A 13,845-nucleotide genomic window follows, 5' to 3' on the forward strand; every position below is an offset into this window, starting at 1 on the left:
TCACGTCATCGGCACACTTAAGGATGCTTAAGTTGAGCATATTTATGATTGATGGATTGCCTCCGCATGGCTCTCCACATGGCGACGCCAGAACCGGCGGTTCACAGCTAACTGACATATGTCTAGAGATAATGTTTCTGTGATTCCCTTCACAGATTACAGGCTGCAAACTCACTAAAAGCATTATGTATCCATCAGTGTGAGCTTAATACAGGATAACGCAGCCCCTGGGGAGCAGAGGCGGACTAGCACCGTGCACCTAGTGCTCATTGATTGGCAGGTGTTTTGAGTGGCAGGATGGTGTGTGGTGACCCGGTGGCCTCTGTTTGCTTCATCCCCAGGCTGAGCAACAACCTCCCTGTGACTTGCACATCTGGAAAAGGGGATTAACAGCGTCACGGAGAGGGGGTGTACCAAAGAGCTCTGGGACCGCGCCAGATATTTAGCCGTCTGTGTGTCCATATGTGCATGTACGTCTCTGTCTCTCTCTTTTCCTTTGCTCAATGCAGCACCACATCTCAAGGATTTATCCCAGAGACACCATTGACAGCAGCAGCCTCGGCTCTGGTCCAGCTGCCTGCACAACAACAGAGCCGTTATCGCTCTCTGCCTCACAGCTCTCATAACAGTTTGTAAAATAACAACTCTAGGCTAGTGGGTTATTAAGTTCTGCTCCTTTGAGATCATGGATACAAGTCTGTGGTCAGCAGGTTTGGCAGATTTGGTTGAGAGCACTGCTGATGTGACAGAAGCGTAGCTGGACTAATTGTTAACAATTACCCTGTTACTCACAGCGTTTACCCCATGGGGAGGAGGGCCTTGCCTGTGAGTAGTGCGGTGTGTACATGTGTGTACTTGTGTGTGAAGAGGATCTGAGAAAATATTCCTGATATTTAAATTCCAATCACAACATGCTTGATCTTAAGTACTGGAAAAGTACCATAAGCACCTGAACATTCTGCACGTCTGGGAGATTACACGTGTTTGAACCACTTCCACTTCCACTATATCATGCAATAAATTATCATTTATTATCCTGACTTGATTCTGTGCCAAACTACAGTACGTGATGAAAACAGTTGTTTGAAAATATGAGAGGACTTGAGAATATATTATGCTTTTCTCCTAACTTCCACCACTAGGTGTCAGATTTCTCCTTCTCTTCCATGTAAAACTAGAAGAACCTCCAACAACAAGGACGATCATCAATCACATCATGGTCCTCTTCATCTGGAATTCTTTATCTGGCCCCAAGTCAGGGGGAAAAATAGCTGGTTGAACAAACATCATTCATCACCTAATACACAACGTGCTTTCCCAGCCTGTGCGTCATTAAGTTATGTCTCTGTGTTATTGATTAACAGTGAGGGCTGTGAGAGTGGAGCAGGTTAACGAGAGATGAGGTGTTACCTGGTCGCTTATTTAAAGCTGATCTACACTTCAGTTTGATGCTTTCCTTTCCAGAGGGTCATACACAACACCTTAGACTGTTTCAGAAAAGGTAAGATACTTTACTGCATATGTCATTACCAAATAAATATGTTTAGTGACTTTGCTTCATTATTACTGAAGCTATTATATAAAATGAATAATTCATTAATATTACAGAAAATCTGTCCTTTTATCTAAAAGGGACCAACAGCTCATACATCCTTGAGAACATGTTGGCATGTCAGCCATTACTCACTAACAACTGTTACTAAAGTAAATCTCAAGTAGATTTTGGCACAACATAAACACCATTGAGACAATATAAGTTATAGTGACTTAAAAGCAAGCTCACAAATAGAAATGGAGAGTAGCAGACCGGCAAACAGTGAGAGTAGGGCAGGTAGATTAGAGGATAGCATTCAGTAGACACACACACACACACACACACACACACACACACACACACACACACACACACACACACACACACAATATGCTCAAGTACATTCAGTTGCAATCTATGGAACTAGTCTCACTCTCACATACGTACATGTGTGAACTGGGCCTCTCTGCACATCAGAACCTGCAGGAGGATGCCACACACAATGAGAATGATGCAGCGACTGTAATTACTGCAATTTCGACTCCTGTAATTACTGTGACTTCCATCCTCTTTGCTTTACAGAGACACATTAGTACTCCCTCCTACACTGGAGTCCCCAAAGTATGTCAAAGTGGCCGACATGAAAAAGGGGGTTAAAAAAACAAAACGCTTCTCTTCAAACCGAGAGCATGAACATCTTTGGAGGGATTTGCGGCACTATAGACAGTGGAGAGTCCCTTTAAGAGCTTACTTGCAGCTGCAGGAAATGGAGGGCGAGACAAGTACATGGAAACTGGTGTTTCTTTATTGATTCTGACAAGGCGTTCATTTGTTGAGAGGCAAGACGATGCCTCGCGGTGTATGTAGTTTAAGCGTGCCAGTTTGACCTCAAAAACCAAGGACAGCCGGCAATTACAGTGTGGGCCGCCTTTGTCTCTTTCTAATTGCTTGTCTGTGGATCTGAGTAGCGTGGAGAGCGACGGGCTCATATACAGACACGTTTGTCTCCTTGGGCTTCTTTTTTTTTATGCTGCAGGTGACTGATAAACACATTATCTCTCACATGTGTTCCCTCTACAACGGTGTCAATTTGAATTACCTCCATGTCTCCACACAGCATTCCAAGCACCATGTCATCTCGATCTATAACTATAGTGTCCTCTGGGCGGAGCACAGGGCTCCACTACAATGGTAACTTATTGGCAATTATTCTGTTTGTTTTATGTCTTTGAGATGCTTCAAAGCTGAGTGTGTACTCTTTGTGGTTATTTAGGAGGGGGGATTTTCTCCTCACAGCCCAAACTCCCGCATGAGGAGGACAGAGAGTCGGGAATTGGCTCCACCCTTGACCTCTGCAGCCCCTTTGAGGGCCATAACCAACATGCCCATCACCCCTCCAGCAAACCTACATTCAGGGAGACAGACAGACTCCCGAAACAGAAAGGTATGTTAGGAGGAGAATGTTGCACTCGTGTCCTGCGTTGGCAGCAGGTCTGACCTTATAAAAAAAAAAGAAGGCAAATAACAACAGCAGAAGCCAAACCACATGCTCATTAGATAAGGACATGCTCACAGACACACAGGGCTAGTGGGATCCTACAGTCTGGGCAACAAAGGCTAAGTCCTGCTGTCAGTCAGCAGCATTTGGCTGCATATGGGTAATGTAGTCTGTCAGATGGCTTTGCTCTCTGTACATTATGTGAGATTGCTTACTGAGGCCATCTCCCTCATCCAGAAAGAAACAGTGAAGTACAAAGGCAAGAAACATACCCCGCATTTGTGTGTTATCTGTGAAATATTTTTTGATGACTTTGCGCTCTACTGTAGGGCATATTGTAAAGCTAAAGAATCTCCCTGGTTTATGTTGTTGTTTTCAACAGATAGCTCTCTGCAGAACACAGCAGTGAGTCAGAACAAGACCAGGCAGCTCCTTATCATCAATCTATCCAAGATCCCTCTCCTCCTCCTCCTCTTGTTCCTCTTTGTTTGCTCCTTGGACACGCTGAGCTCTGCCTTCCAGTTAGCAGGGGGTAAGTATAACCCTCACTGGCCCCCGAGAGCGGGTTGATAGTGACTCAGCCAGTTGAGGTTTGACAAATAAGTGAGTCACTGCAGAACAGTTCACACTGTCCTACCGGGCTCTGCTGCATAATTTACCACAAAGCTTCATCTGGTGACCTTTCTGGATTTGGGGAAACAAGAGGTTTGAATTTTGATTAACATTGCTCTTGGCAATCGTGTTATATCTGAGACTAGCATTTTGTGTGTCTCTGTGTGTATGTGGTCGGCATATTTAACCAGGAAAAGTGGCAGGGGACATTTTCCAGGACAATGCGGTGCTGACTAACCCTGTGGCAGGGCTGGTGGTGGGGATCTTGGTTACGGTGCTGGTCCAGAGCTCATCCACGTCCACCTCCATTGTCGTCAGTCTGGTGGCCTCCGGATGTGAGTATAGGAGCATAAAAGTGTGTCTGAACAACAAGTTATTTTAGGTTTTAAAAATGTCCAGGTTGGCCTCATTTATTTTGAGATAAATTGTATGTTGTTTGTCTCGCTACGCTATTATTTAGCATGCAAAAACATTACAGTAAACAAAAAACAGTAACATTGTATTAAATATAGAAAAGACTGGCAATAACAAATAGATAAAGAGCACATTTATTGACAAAAATAAAAATATAATCAGCATCATCCTTCACATCTAATTAAAATTACTCAATTAATTTAGGTGTAATTTAATCTTTCGTATGTGTTATTTTTATCATACACTGACCTGAATTTTACATTTTGAGATTGTATGGCTGCAGTGGCCATTTGTAGAAACCATCTGAGATTTATTGTACTCTAGATGATCTGACTGGGGTCAGATATAATGAAATCAAACCATTTCCCACACTGTAATCTCCCAACATCTCAGCCTGTAGTTTGTAATGCCTCATAAAACCATTACATGGTGAGGTTATAACCGTCTGTTTCTGAGGACCGCAGCTTCTCTTTCATTACAGTGGTTAAAGTAAATGGTATCAGTATGCAGGAGCTGCCGCTGTGCTTCTAAAACCTTTCTGTAAGAGAGCCAGGAGAAAGATTATTGGTTATTTTCAAAGACAAAAAGAAATGCAATGCATGTGTGAACGTGGGTCATCATCATTAAATGCATCCTCAACAATGAACTTCTACGAGGACTAAATTGCTTCCACTCAACAGAAAATCACAATCCCCTTTCATCTCCATTAAAACTCAGGTTGCATTCTGAATGCAGAAGGTCATTTGTATCATTCTTACGTGTGAGATGATCACCATTCAATGCATGTGGACATTTATCCATTTACAATGTTTATGTTTCACTCTGCATGTATAGTTTTAAGAATGATTACTCACACGTAAGATGTTTTTACGTGGTCACAGTGCTAGAGGTGAGGTCGGCTGTTCCAATCATTATGGGGTCCAATATTGGGACTTCAGTCACGAACACCATAGTGGCCATGATGCAAGCTGCAGAGAGGACCGAGTTTCAACGGTGAGTGAAAAACGGGGCAAAGGGTGAGTGCAGGGGAAAGCTGAAGAAGAAATTGAAATGGAAAACTGAAGAGGATAAGTGGGGAGATGGAGAAACGAAGGGAAAAGTGCTGAAAGGGCAGAGGAGAAAACAGAGGAAGGTGAAGGGAGAACATTAGCAGCTGCTCGCTGCCTCTTTGCTTCAGCCTCTGTTCGAGCATTATTTCTACAACAGTGACAATAATGGCACCAATCCACATTAATTTCACAACACTAACCCCTTGGCATGAAAATGTACGTCACTGAACAGATGGCACGTTGCTTTATCTGTGTCTGGTTAAATAAATATAATTTATTAAACCTTTATAACATACTCACACACTGAGTCAAAACTAAAATTCCCATTACATCAGACACATCCCCAAAAGGCGAGCTATTAAAAAAGCAGATTAACAAGCAATCATTTTGAGTAGTTGATCATGCTGATGGCTGAACTTAGATAACACGACCCACTGCAGGGCCTTTGCTGGGGCAACGATCCACGACTGCTTCAACTGGCTGTCGGTGCTGGTTCTGCTGCCGCTGGAGGTGGCGAGTGGCCTCATGTCCCAGCTATCGTACCTGTTGGTCACCAGCTTCAAGCTTCAGCCAGGGAAGGAAGCACCTGAGATGCTCAAGGTCATCACTGAGCCAGTCACTAAGCTCATCATACAGGTGAATCATCTTTGTAACTGACCATTCGCGAAACCGCTCCCCCAAACTGATTGTCCAATCATAGCTGAACAACTGTAACTAGGCGGGACTGGCCATCTTTGGATTTCTGTTGTAAGAGCGATGCATTTGAAGAGTTTGGAGGATGATGGGATTTTTGCCCTTTTTTGCCTGCAATGTAACCCAAGATGCATTTCCCTGTTTCTTTGGTTATATAACTTTCTAAAAGCCTTTTCAGTTGTCATTAAAAGTGAAAAGTTAAACACCTAGTCAAGACAATCTTAGATTGAAATAGCAGTCTGATCTACATTTCTACTTATTGTAGCTGCAATGCAAGGACTAATTGGCTCTTCATTGCAATGCAAGAATAATCTCGTTTTCTATGTCTTCATTGATCATCACTGGTGAGGACAATACGTTTTTGCCAGTAACTCGCAGCTTTAGCTCCAGTCTACCAGTAAGATATCATGTATACATTTAAGACCTCGTTTGCATGATTCTCATTTCAAAAGAAGTCAGCTGGAGACAAAAAGTCTCACAGGTGTTACTAATAACACTAACGATGATACCAGGAACCTCAAAGCAGCTAAATCAAATCAGCGAGTCCAAATGTCTTGCCATTTTGGCTGACAAAGATGTCAGGTGCTGGCTATAAATGATAGACCTGCTTTTCTGTCTTGAATCTAAGACCCATTGTTTTTGAAAATTGAGTGGTAAATCTGCCTCCGGTATTATCCATTTTTAAACTGCATATGTGCCGCAGAAGACTGGAAAGCTTGATAGGTATGGCAACTATAACTAAGGGGGGCGGAGCCTAACAAACAAGTCAGTTAATTGTCCTAAGTGTCTTGGACAGCTGTTATGGAGGATGTGACTGAATGACTGCAGGTTGAATACTGTAGCTCACTGAATTGAAAAAATGGGACGAATATTTCTCCTTTATTTCCCCCTCAGCTAGACAAGTGTGTGATCACAGGGATCGCCATGGGGAATGAGGACATGAGGAACAGGAGCCTGGTGAAGGAATGGTGCCAGACTGACCTTGTTATGGTAATGGCATCGTCTCTACTGCTGTCTCCTGCACATGTAGACACATTGTGTCACACGCTGGCGCCAAATAGAGCATGGCACTGCTGCCAGTGAACTGTGTTGCAAATTTGTGTTTTCACCACAGATGCTTCTTTCTTTCTTTCTTTCTTTCTACAGTCCAATGTGAGCACTGCACACTGCGGCCCCACTCATGGCATGTCCCAATCTTCACTGAAGTGTGAGTTCAAACTTAACAATATCTACACGGCTTTTCTTGTATGCATTTTCTCTCAGTATAGTGTATTTGTGGGATCATTTTCTGATGGTTGTTGGTGCCGTCACTCTGCAGGTAGGCATTTGTTTGCGTCCACCGGACTGTCGGACCTCACAGTGGGCCTGATTCTCCTGGCGGGCTCTCTGGCGGTCCTCTGTACCTGTCTGCTGCTGCTAGTTAAACTGCTCAACTCTCTTCTTAAAGGCCAGGTCGCAAAGGTCATCCATAAAGTCGTCAACATAGGTGGGCTTTCTTTTGAGCTGCTGGAGGTTTGACACAGGTCATTATGGAGCAACTGAATGTATGATGCAGTCTGCGAAGGAGCAAATAAACCAAGAATACCTTCTTTGCAAATTACACGAACGAGGCTGTGAAGAAGATCCAAGTATTGATGTGGTAATACAAGCGTTCCATAATCCCATCTCTCCTCTCTTTATCTCAATAGACCTGCCTTATCCCTTTGGGTGGCTGTCAGGATACATGGCCATGCTTGTGGGTGCAGGGGTAACTTTTGTGGTCCAGAGTAGCTCTGTCTTCACTTCAGCCATGACTCCTCTAATAGGTGGGTGAAATATGCTTTTGCAACATATTACATTCTGTAAAAAAGGAAGTTAAAACATTTATAAGATACAATATTAACTTGAGAAATGTGTAGGTACAGTATGTATGACCCAGAAAAGACAATTAATTGTAGGCAGAAATAAAAACTCATCAGCATAATGTGAAACAGAATCCAATCAGATTAAAGCATGAAAATCGATGTGCACAAAATAGATATTTCAGACTTTAGAAATGGAGGAATATGTGATAAAGGCAGACAAGATACTGAACATGCAGAAATATGTTAATAACCCCACTAAGAGGGCTGCTAAGAGCTAAACATGTACATCATTTAGTTATTTTCTGATATTAAAACCTCATACATTTGTTATCGTTCTGTAGACTCCTGAAATATGATGACAACTGTTATGTAAAACCAACAACTAATAACAGATTTTGCTCAGAAAGCAATTGAATTAATGGCAATTAATATTATGGTTTATTATCGACACATATGATTTTTCTCTTGTGAAACCATGATTGTATTCTATAAAACACCTCAAACACTTAAAGATTCAGTGGAGACACACAATGTGTTTACAGAGGTGAAAAGTTTGTTTCTAGCAAGACATATTTAATAAAACCTCTTTGCTCTTTGTTTGACGGATTTGTTTGTACTATTAGTTTGCCTATTTAGTTTTACTTTCTTTTACCAATGCTGGGTGACCTATCTGGTCTTTGCACTAGTGTTTCACTGTCTCACTGTCACGGCTGCAAATAGGTTGCAGCATGAACACTGCATGAGCAGAAACCCTGCTGCATGGCTTTGTTTTACTCTCATGGATGTTCTATATTTCTTGTTCTTGACCACCAACCAGTGAGCATAGGTGGCCGAACCATTTTAAAACACCCCCGGCTAATAAAATACAGAATAATACAATATAACCTTGTGCAGCCATCACCTCAGTGCGAGTGTGAAACTTGTGGCAGCATCGCTTAGATATTACAGTATATAAGAGATATGTGAGTAATGTTAAACAGCGATTTGATCCCTGGCAGCTGTCCAGCACTTTATTCTCTCTAGAGAAATACCATCTGGTAAATTGAACAGTTATTCGTAGCATCCTGATGGCTAATCTCTGGTACTTTTGTTGGTTCTACATCATATACAAAATCCAACTGTAATTGTACTCGCTCATTATACACTATAGTTTGTCATCGCAATTTTTCTTTGTGATTCAGAAGTCGTATAGAGTAAAACAACTCTTAAAACATTCAATTTGCTAAGTTTTTTCCTCTTTGTGTTGGGTGGACTTTAAGAAAGGGTTTATTATAGTCCGGGGGCAGTTCCAGCATCGGCCCAGTCAAGGTTGGACTGATGTGAATCTTCTCCTCATCTCATCATGTTGCATTTGGTGCAAACCCTCGGGGAGTCTCTTGTAATGTCTTATTAAACTGGACTCTAACTGAGCAGAGTATCAGATCTTGTCCTTGAGTGGGCCAGCACTGTGCAGAGGTGGATATCAGTCATGTTACTTGTCTGGACTCTGCTTTTGGCATTTGAGGTTTGCCACTGCGTTTGTGAGCTCAGATAATCTCATTTAATCTTTTACACAAATATCAGTTCATGTGATTGCTTTGTTTTGAAGTTGTTGTGGAAGAGAGAGAATGCCAAATGCTGAAAACTACAGCACATGCTGTAACTTACAGCTTATGAATGGACTGTTGTTTCCAAGGCCACTGCTTTTTGGACCAACCTCTGAACAGACATTCACTGCTTCAGTAATATGTTGTTTACTGTTTATTGAGAAAAGGTTTACCTGACTGCTCTTGTCATGTATCTAATGGCGAATAAAAATGAGTTTGTTCTCATACTCGCGGGAGTAAATTTCCTTGTTGGCTAATAACTCATTTACCAGCTAGATGAGGCCAAATAAGGACACAACTCTGCTTATTTCCACTGATTGAGTCTTGTGAAGTTTGTAAGAGCATGTTGCATAACAGGTATTGTATGCCACTGGCTAAATGAAGCATGTAGAATCAGTGATGACTGAGTCATCAGCCTGCTACTCAGTGATAAATGTGAGTTGGAAAGCATGTCTCATTTAAAACCGGAGTAATTAAGCAGCTTGAAAAAGCTAAAAGGCAAGAGACTAATACACATGGATGATTTCCAATTCTCGGATACACTTAATTCAATATTTCTGATTGTTTTATGTTAGACTTTCGCTTTACCTTCAACTGTTGCGGTCACTAGATCATAGTATCATTTAAAACAGATAGAGAGCAACCATTTCCCCTCTATTTCAGTATATTTAACTAAATAGAGACTACTTGGTATACTTGGTTGTCAGTTGCTGTCAGTCACTCATTAGTCATCTTATCTGGCAAAGTTATATTTCAGCCTCTGCTGCTTATTGTAATATTGGCTTTTGTTCATCACCAAATTCAGATGGTATTTTATGTCGTTGATTAATCTGAGATGCAAATTGAGTCATATAGTTTGTAAAATTCAAATTTTAAAAACATTTGATGGCGAACAGCCTTCATGGCTCTCAACAATGACGCCAGTACATTTAATTTGTTCATGTGGTTCTATACTACTTCTTATTGTTTTAAAAGTAGTGGACTCCTCATTTAATGCCCTTGTGTCCTCTGATGCATGCTTCTGTCGTCTCCCTCAGGTATTGGTGTGATCAGCCTGGAGCGGGCCTATCCCCTCACCCTCGGGTCCAACATCGGCACCACTGCCACAGCCCTGCTGGCAGCTCTGGCAAGTCCGGGGGATAAGCTCGCAGCTGCCATACAAGTAAGCCAATGCTTTATCAGATGCATGAGCCATACAGCAAAAAGAGAAGAAAAATAAATAAGTGAATGCACCGTTACCAACACCCTCCCACGTTGAAGGAAAAACTTATTTTTATGATATGTCAGAGGACAATTTACACACAGTGAGACAACATTTAGGGAGTCCATGAATATATTTTTCCTTTACACAAAAAAGAATGTGCACAATAATTCTCTAAAGATGGTTGATAAATTATTTTTATGAGCATGGGTTTATGCATAAACGAGCTAGAGGCGAATAAGTGGACAAGTTCAGGGAAAACAGTTGTTTGTAATGATCTTCTCTTTTAAACAAAACTGTCAAAACAAGGACAATCCTGTGTCATTAAAGGATTGAATGTAACATAATGACAAAACAGGTCATGCAGACTTTCTGAGGAAGTAAATGACAGACATCCTTCAGCGCTCACACACTGTATCTCTGTATCTTCTCGCTCCATGTAGATTGCTCTGTGCCACCTCTTCTTCAACGTCTTTGGTATTCTGCTGTGGTATCCTCTTCCCTTCACACGCCTGCCGATAACGATGGCTCGTGTCCTGGGTGAGCGCACTGCCAAGTACCGCTGGTTTGCAGTCTTGTATCTTCTCCTTTCCTTCTTGCTCCTGCCGTCGCTTGTGTTCGGCCTCTCGCTGGCAGGCTGGCGAGTGATGGCTGGTGTCGGGGCTCCTTTCCTGGGTGTGACCATCTTCATAACCATGGTAAATGTGATGCAGGCCCATAGCCCTCGTCATCTGCCCACAAAGCTCCAGAGCTGGGACTTCCTGCCCAAGTGGATGCACTCTTTCAAACCGCTCGACCGGCTCATCACGAAGGCAACTGTCTGCTGCGGCTCTGCGTCCCAGCAGGGGCAAGGAGGAGGAGAAGAAGAAGAAGAAGAAGAAGAAGAGCATATATCAACACAGGCAACCTATGTCAACACGCAGAAAGAGTCCACCCAGAGGAGGGCACAGCTGGCTTATGACAACCCAGCCCTGGACTACCTGGGCGAGAGCAGACCAGGTGTGAAGGTGCTGGTTTTAAAAGGGTTAGAGCGGTGCAACAGCACTCCACTGTAGTCAAACTGATAAAAACATTTCAACTGGATTTTGTCAGTATTGAGGGAATAGATGGGTTGAAAGAACGACATTTTGTAATGGCTTAAAAATGAACTAATTTCAAATGTTGTATTGATTCACATTATAATATGGCCTTCCAAAGCCAGGCTAAATATCATGAGCTCAGTATGAGATTTTCATCCAACTGAGCAAGCTCCATCTGCTAATGACGATTAGGTTTTTTTTTGTCACCTTTTGACGCGTTCAGTGATGAACTTTGAAACTGAATTAAAGATGAACTACATAAACAGAGCATAACATGTAGCATAGTAACTGCTTTAAAGGTGCACTGTTTTGGCCCACTAGTGGTGCTGGAGCAATGTTTTTGTGAGCGTGTCTCCGTTTTGTTTCAGCCAAAAACGTAACAATGTTTCAACAAAGGCAGTGAAGAAGAGGATGGCCATCTAGTTAACATTGATGTCAACTATGACCAGTCAGTAACCACACATACTACAAAGGCTTTATACTAGAGTGAGTATAAACTGAAGGATTCAGTTTCGGGTGCAAAGTTCATACATTTTATGTTCTTTTTTTTCTTCATGTTTTTGTGTCAAGAACAAGCGGACAGAAAAGGTTGTTAGCTCAAAGTTGAATGCTAATGAATCGTATTACAGAGTGCAAACACGTTTATCATTATGTTAAATTGCATGTAGTCACTTGTTATATAACTGTATGTGGGTGCCTGAATACACACAGACACTACAAAGGATTACAATTATCATAATGTTAGCTTCTTGAGGTTATCTACAAAGGTGTGTGTGTGTGTGTGTTTGTGTGTGTGTGTGTGTGTGTGTGTGTGTGTGTGTGTGTGTGTGTGTGTGTGTGTGTGTGTGTGTGTGTGTGTGTGTGTGTGTGTGTGTGTGTGTGTGTGTGTGTGTGCGCGCTCGCTCGCGCTGTAGTGTTTGGTCTGTATGCTTGTTTAAGTGGGACAGAATGCACACTCGGGAGGTGTTATTGAATGTGTGAATGTGTGCCATTTTCTCTGTCGCTCTGTAACAATTGATCGTGCGTTAAAGAAATGCTGCTTCCCTGCCTGAAGTCTGTTAATTTAAAGAGAGAATAAAGTCTGACTCTTTAAGGTGGCAGACTTTGAAGAGCGCTCTGCAAACATACACATTAAATATATAATTACTCTCTCTTAATACGGCCGAAAAGAGAGACTTCATTCATTCTTGTGTCGTGTGTCTAACTTGAAAGAATGAAGACAAATTTGTCCCTTTTTTTTGTCTCTGTGGACCCCACTAATCTGCAAACGTACAGTTCAGACACCTTTGTTTCAACAAAAGCAGCTCTGTCTCATCACACTCCTCTGATCTTGCCATGCTCTTTCAAGTTTTGGGGTTTTAAATGAGAGGCAGCATCTCCTCCAGCAGACATGGCAGTCCGGACAGAGGTTGCATCATCCTGCTGAGTCCAATGTGAACCCCGGAGGCATTCGAGAGAAGTCCGTAAAGGAAGGGGAGCCAGAAACAAGAAATCTACCTTGACACTCACTCCTGCACGCACATACAAAAACACACCTGTTGTATGGCAGCGCTCTCTTGTCAGAGAGAGCTGATGTGAGTGCTGATTATCTGTTGGGAGCTGCAGCTTGGATGGAGTCCAGCAGAGTCGGGTCACGGTCCTGCCGAGCCCTGCCGGAGCTGCCAGGGCTCTCTGGCATCCCCACTGTTTTTCAGCCTTTTCATTATTATCAGATAAAAAGTGTATTTTTTAAAGATTATAATACACTGATTAAAATGTGTAGGCTCCTAAATTACCCATTTTATTTACTTATCTAGGATCTGTAAACAATTATAGGTATTTTTCTAATGTGATTTTTGTGTTCGCAAGTGGAATCTGATCCCGACACACTCACACTAACACTCATTTATTGCACATCCCTCTCTACGTGACCTAACATTGAGTGAGTGTGAGTATGTGTGTGTGTGTGTGTGTGTGTGTGTGTGTGTGTGTGTGTGTGTGTGTGTGTGTGTGCGCGTTTGTGCGTGCGTGTGTGTGCATTTGTGTTTTTACGGTACAAGGAAGTAAATCCCTTCCCTTCACCACGTAGGGTTGGATTCTCAGCCTTTTCATAAAATAGCTAATTTAATGAACCTTTTCAACCCTTAAACCCTCAGATTTTGCTGGAAAAGCATTTTGCTTTCCCACCCAGGTGCTGATGCAGCATTCATCTACCAACAGCTAATTCTCACGGTGTTAGATGCTGTCAGAGTTTCTCAAAGGGATTACAATACACTTACTCAACATTATGATTCAGAGACATACTGCTGTAACAACAGAGAAGTTGTGTTCAAATTATTTCTAACTTTTAATACTG

At 42.2% G+C, this 13,845-nt stretch overlaps 1 protein-coding gene across 1 annotated transcript; it reads left to right on the plus strand.

The window, feature by feature from the left end:
• Positions 1–2,664: 2,664 nt before the first annotated feature.
• slc34a1b (solute carrier family 34 member 1b) lies at positions 2,665–11,486 on the plus strand (the record flags this gene model as incomplete). The annotated part of the gene is made up of 12 exons (XM_079229012.1): positions 2,665–2,725; positions 2,808–2,978; positions 3,415–3,564; positions 3,836–3,979; positions 4,940–5,051; positions 5,548–5,743; positions 6,695–6,790; positions 6,947–7,007; positions 7,119–7,286; positions 7,489–7,605; positions 10,268–10,392; positions 10,875–11,486. The coding sequence occupies 12 exons, from the start codon at positions 2,665–2,667 to the stop codon at positions 11,484–11,486; spliced, it is 2,013 nt and encodes a 670-aa protein (XP_079085138.1).
• Positions 11,487–13,845: the final 2,359 nt, after the last annotated feature.

Source organism: Taurulus bubalis (genome assembly GCF_910589615.1).
Source record: "Taurulus bubalis genome assembly, chromosome: 13".
In the NCBI taxonomy this organism is placed as follows: Eukaryota; Metazoa; Chordata; class Actinopteri; order Perciformes; family Cottidae; genus Taurulus; species Taurulus bubalis.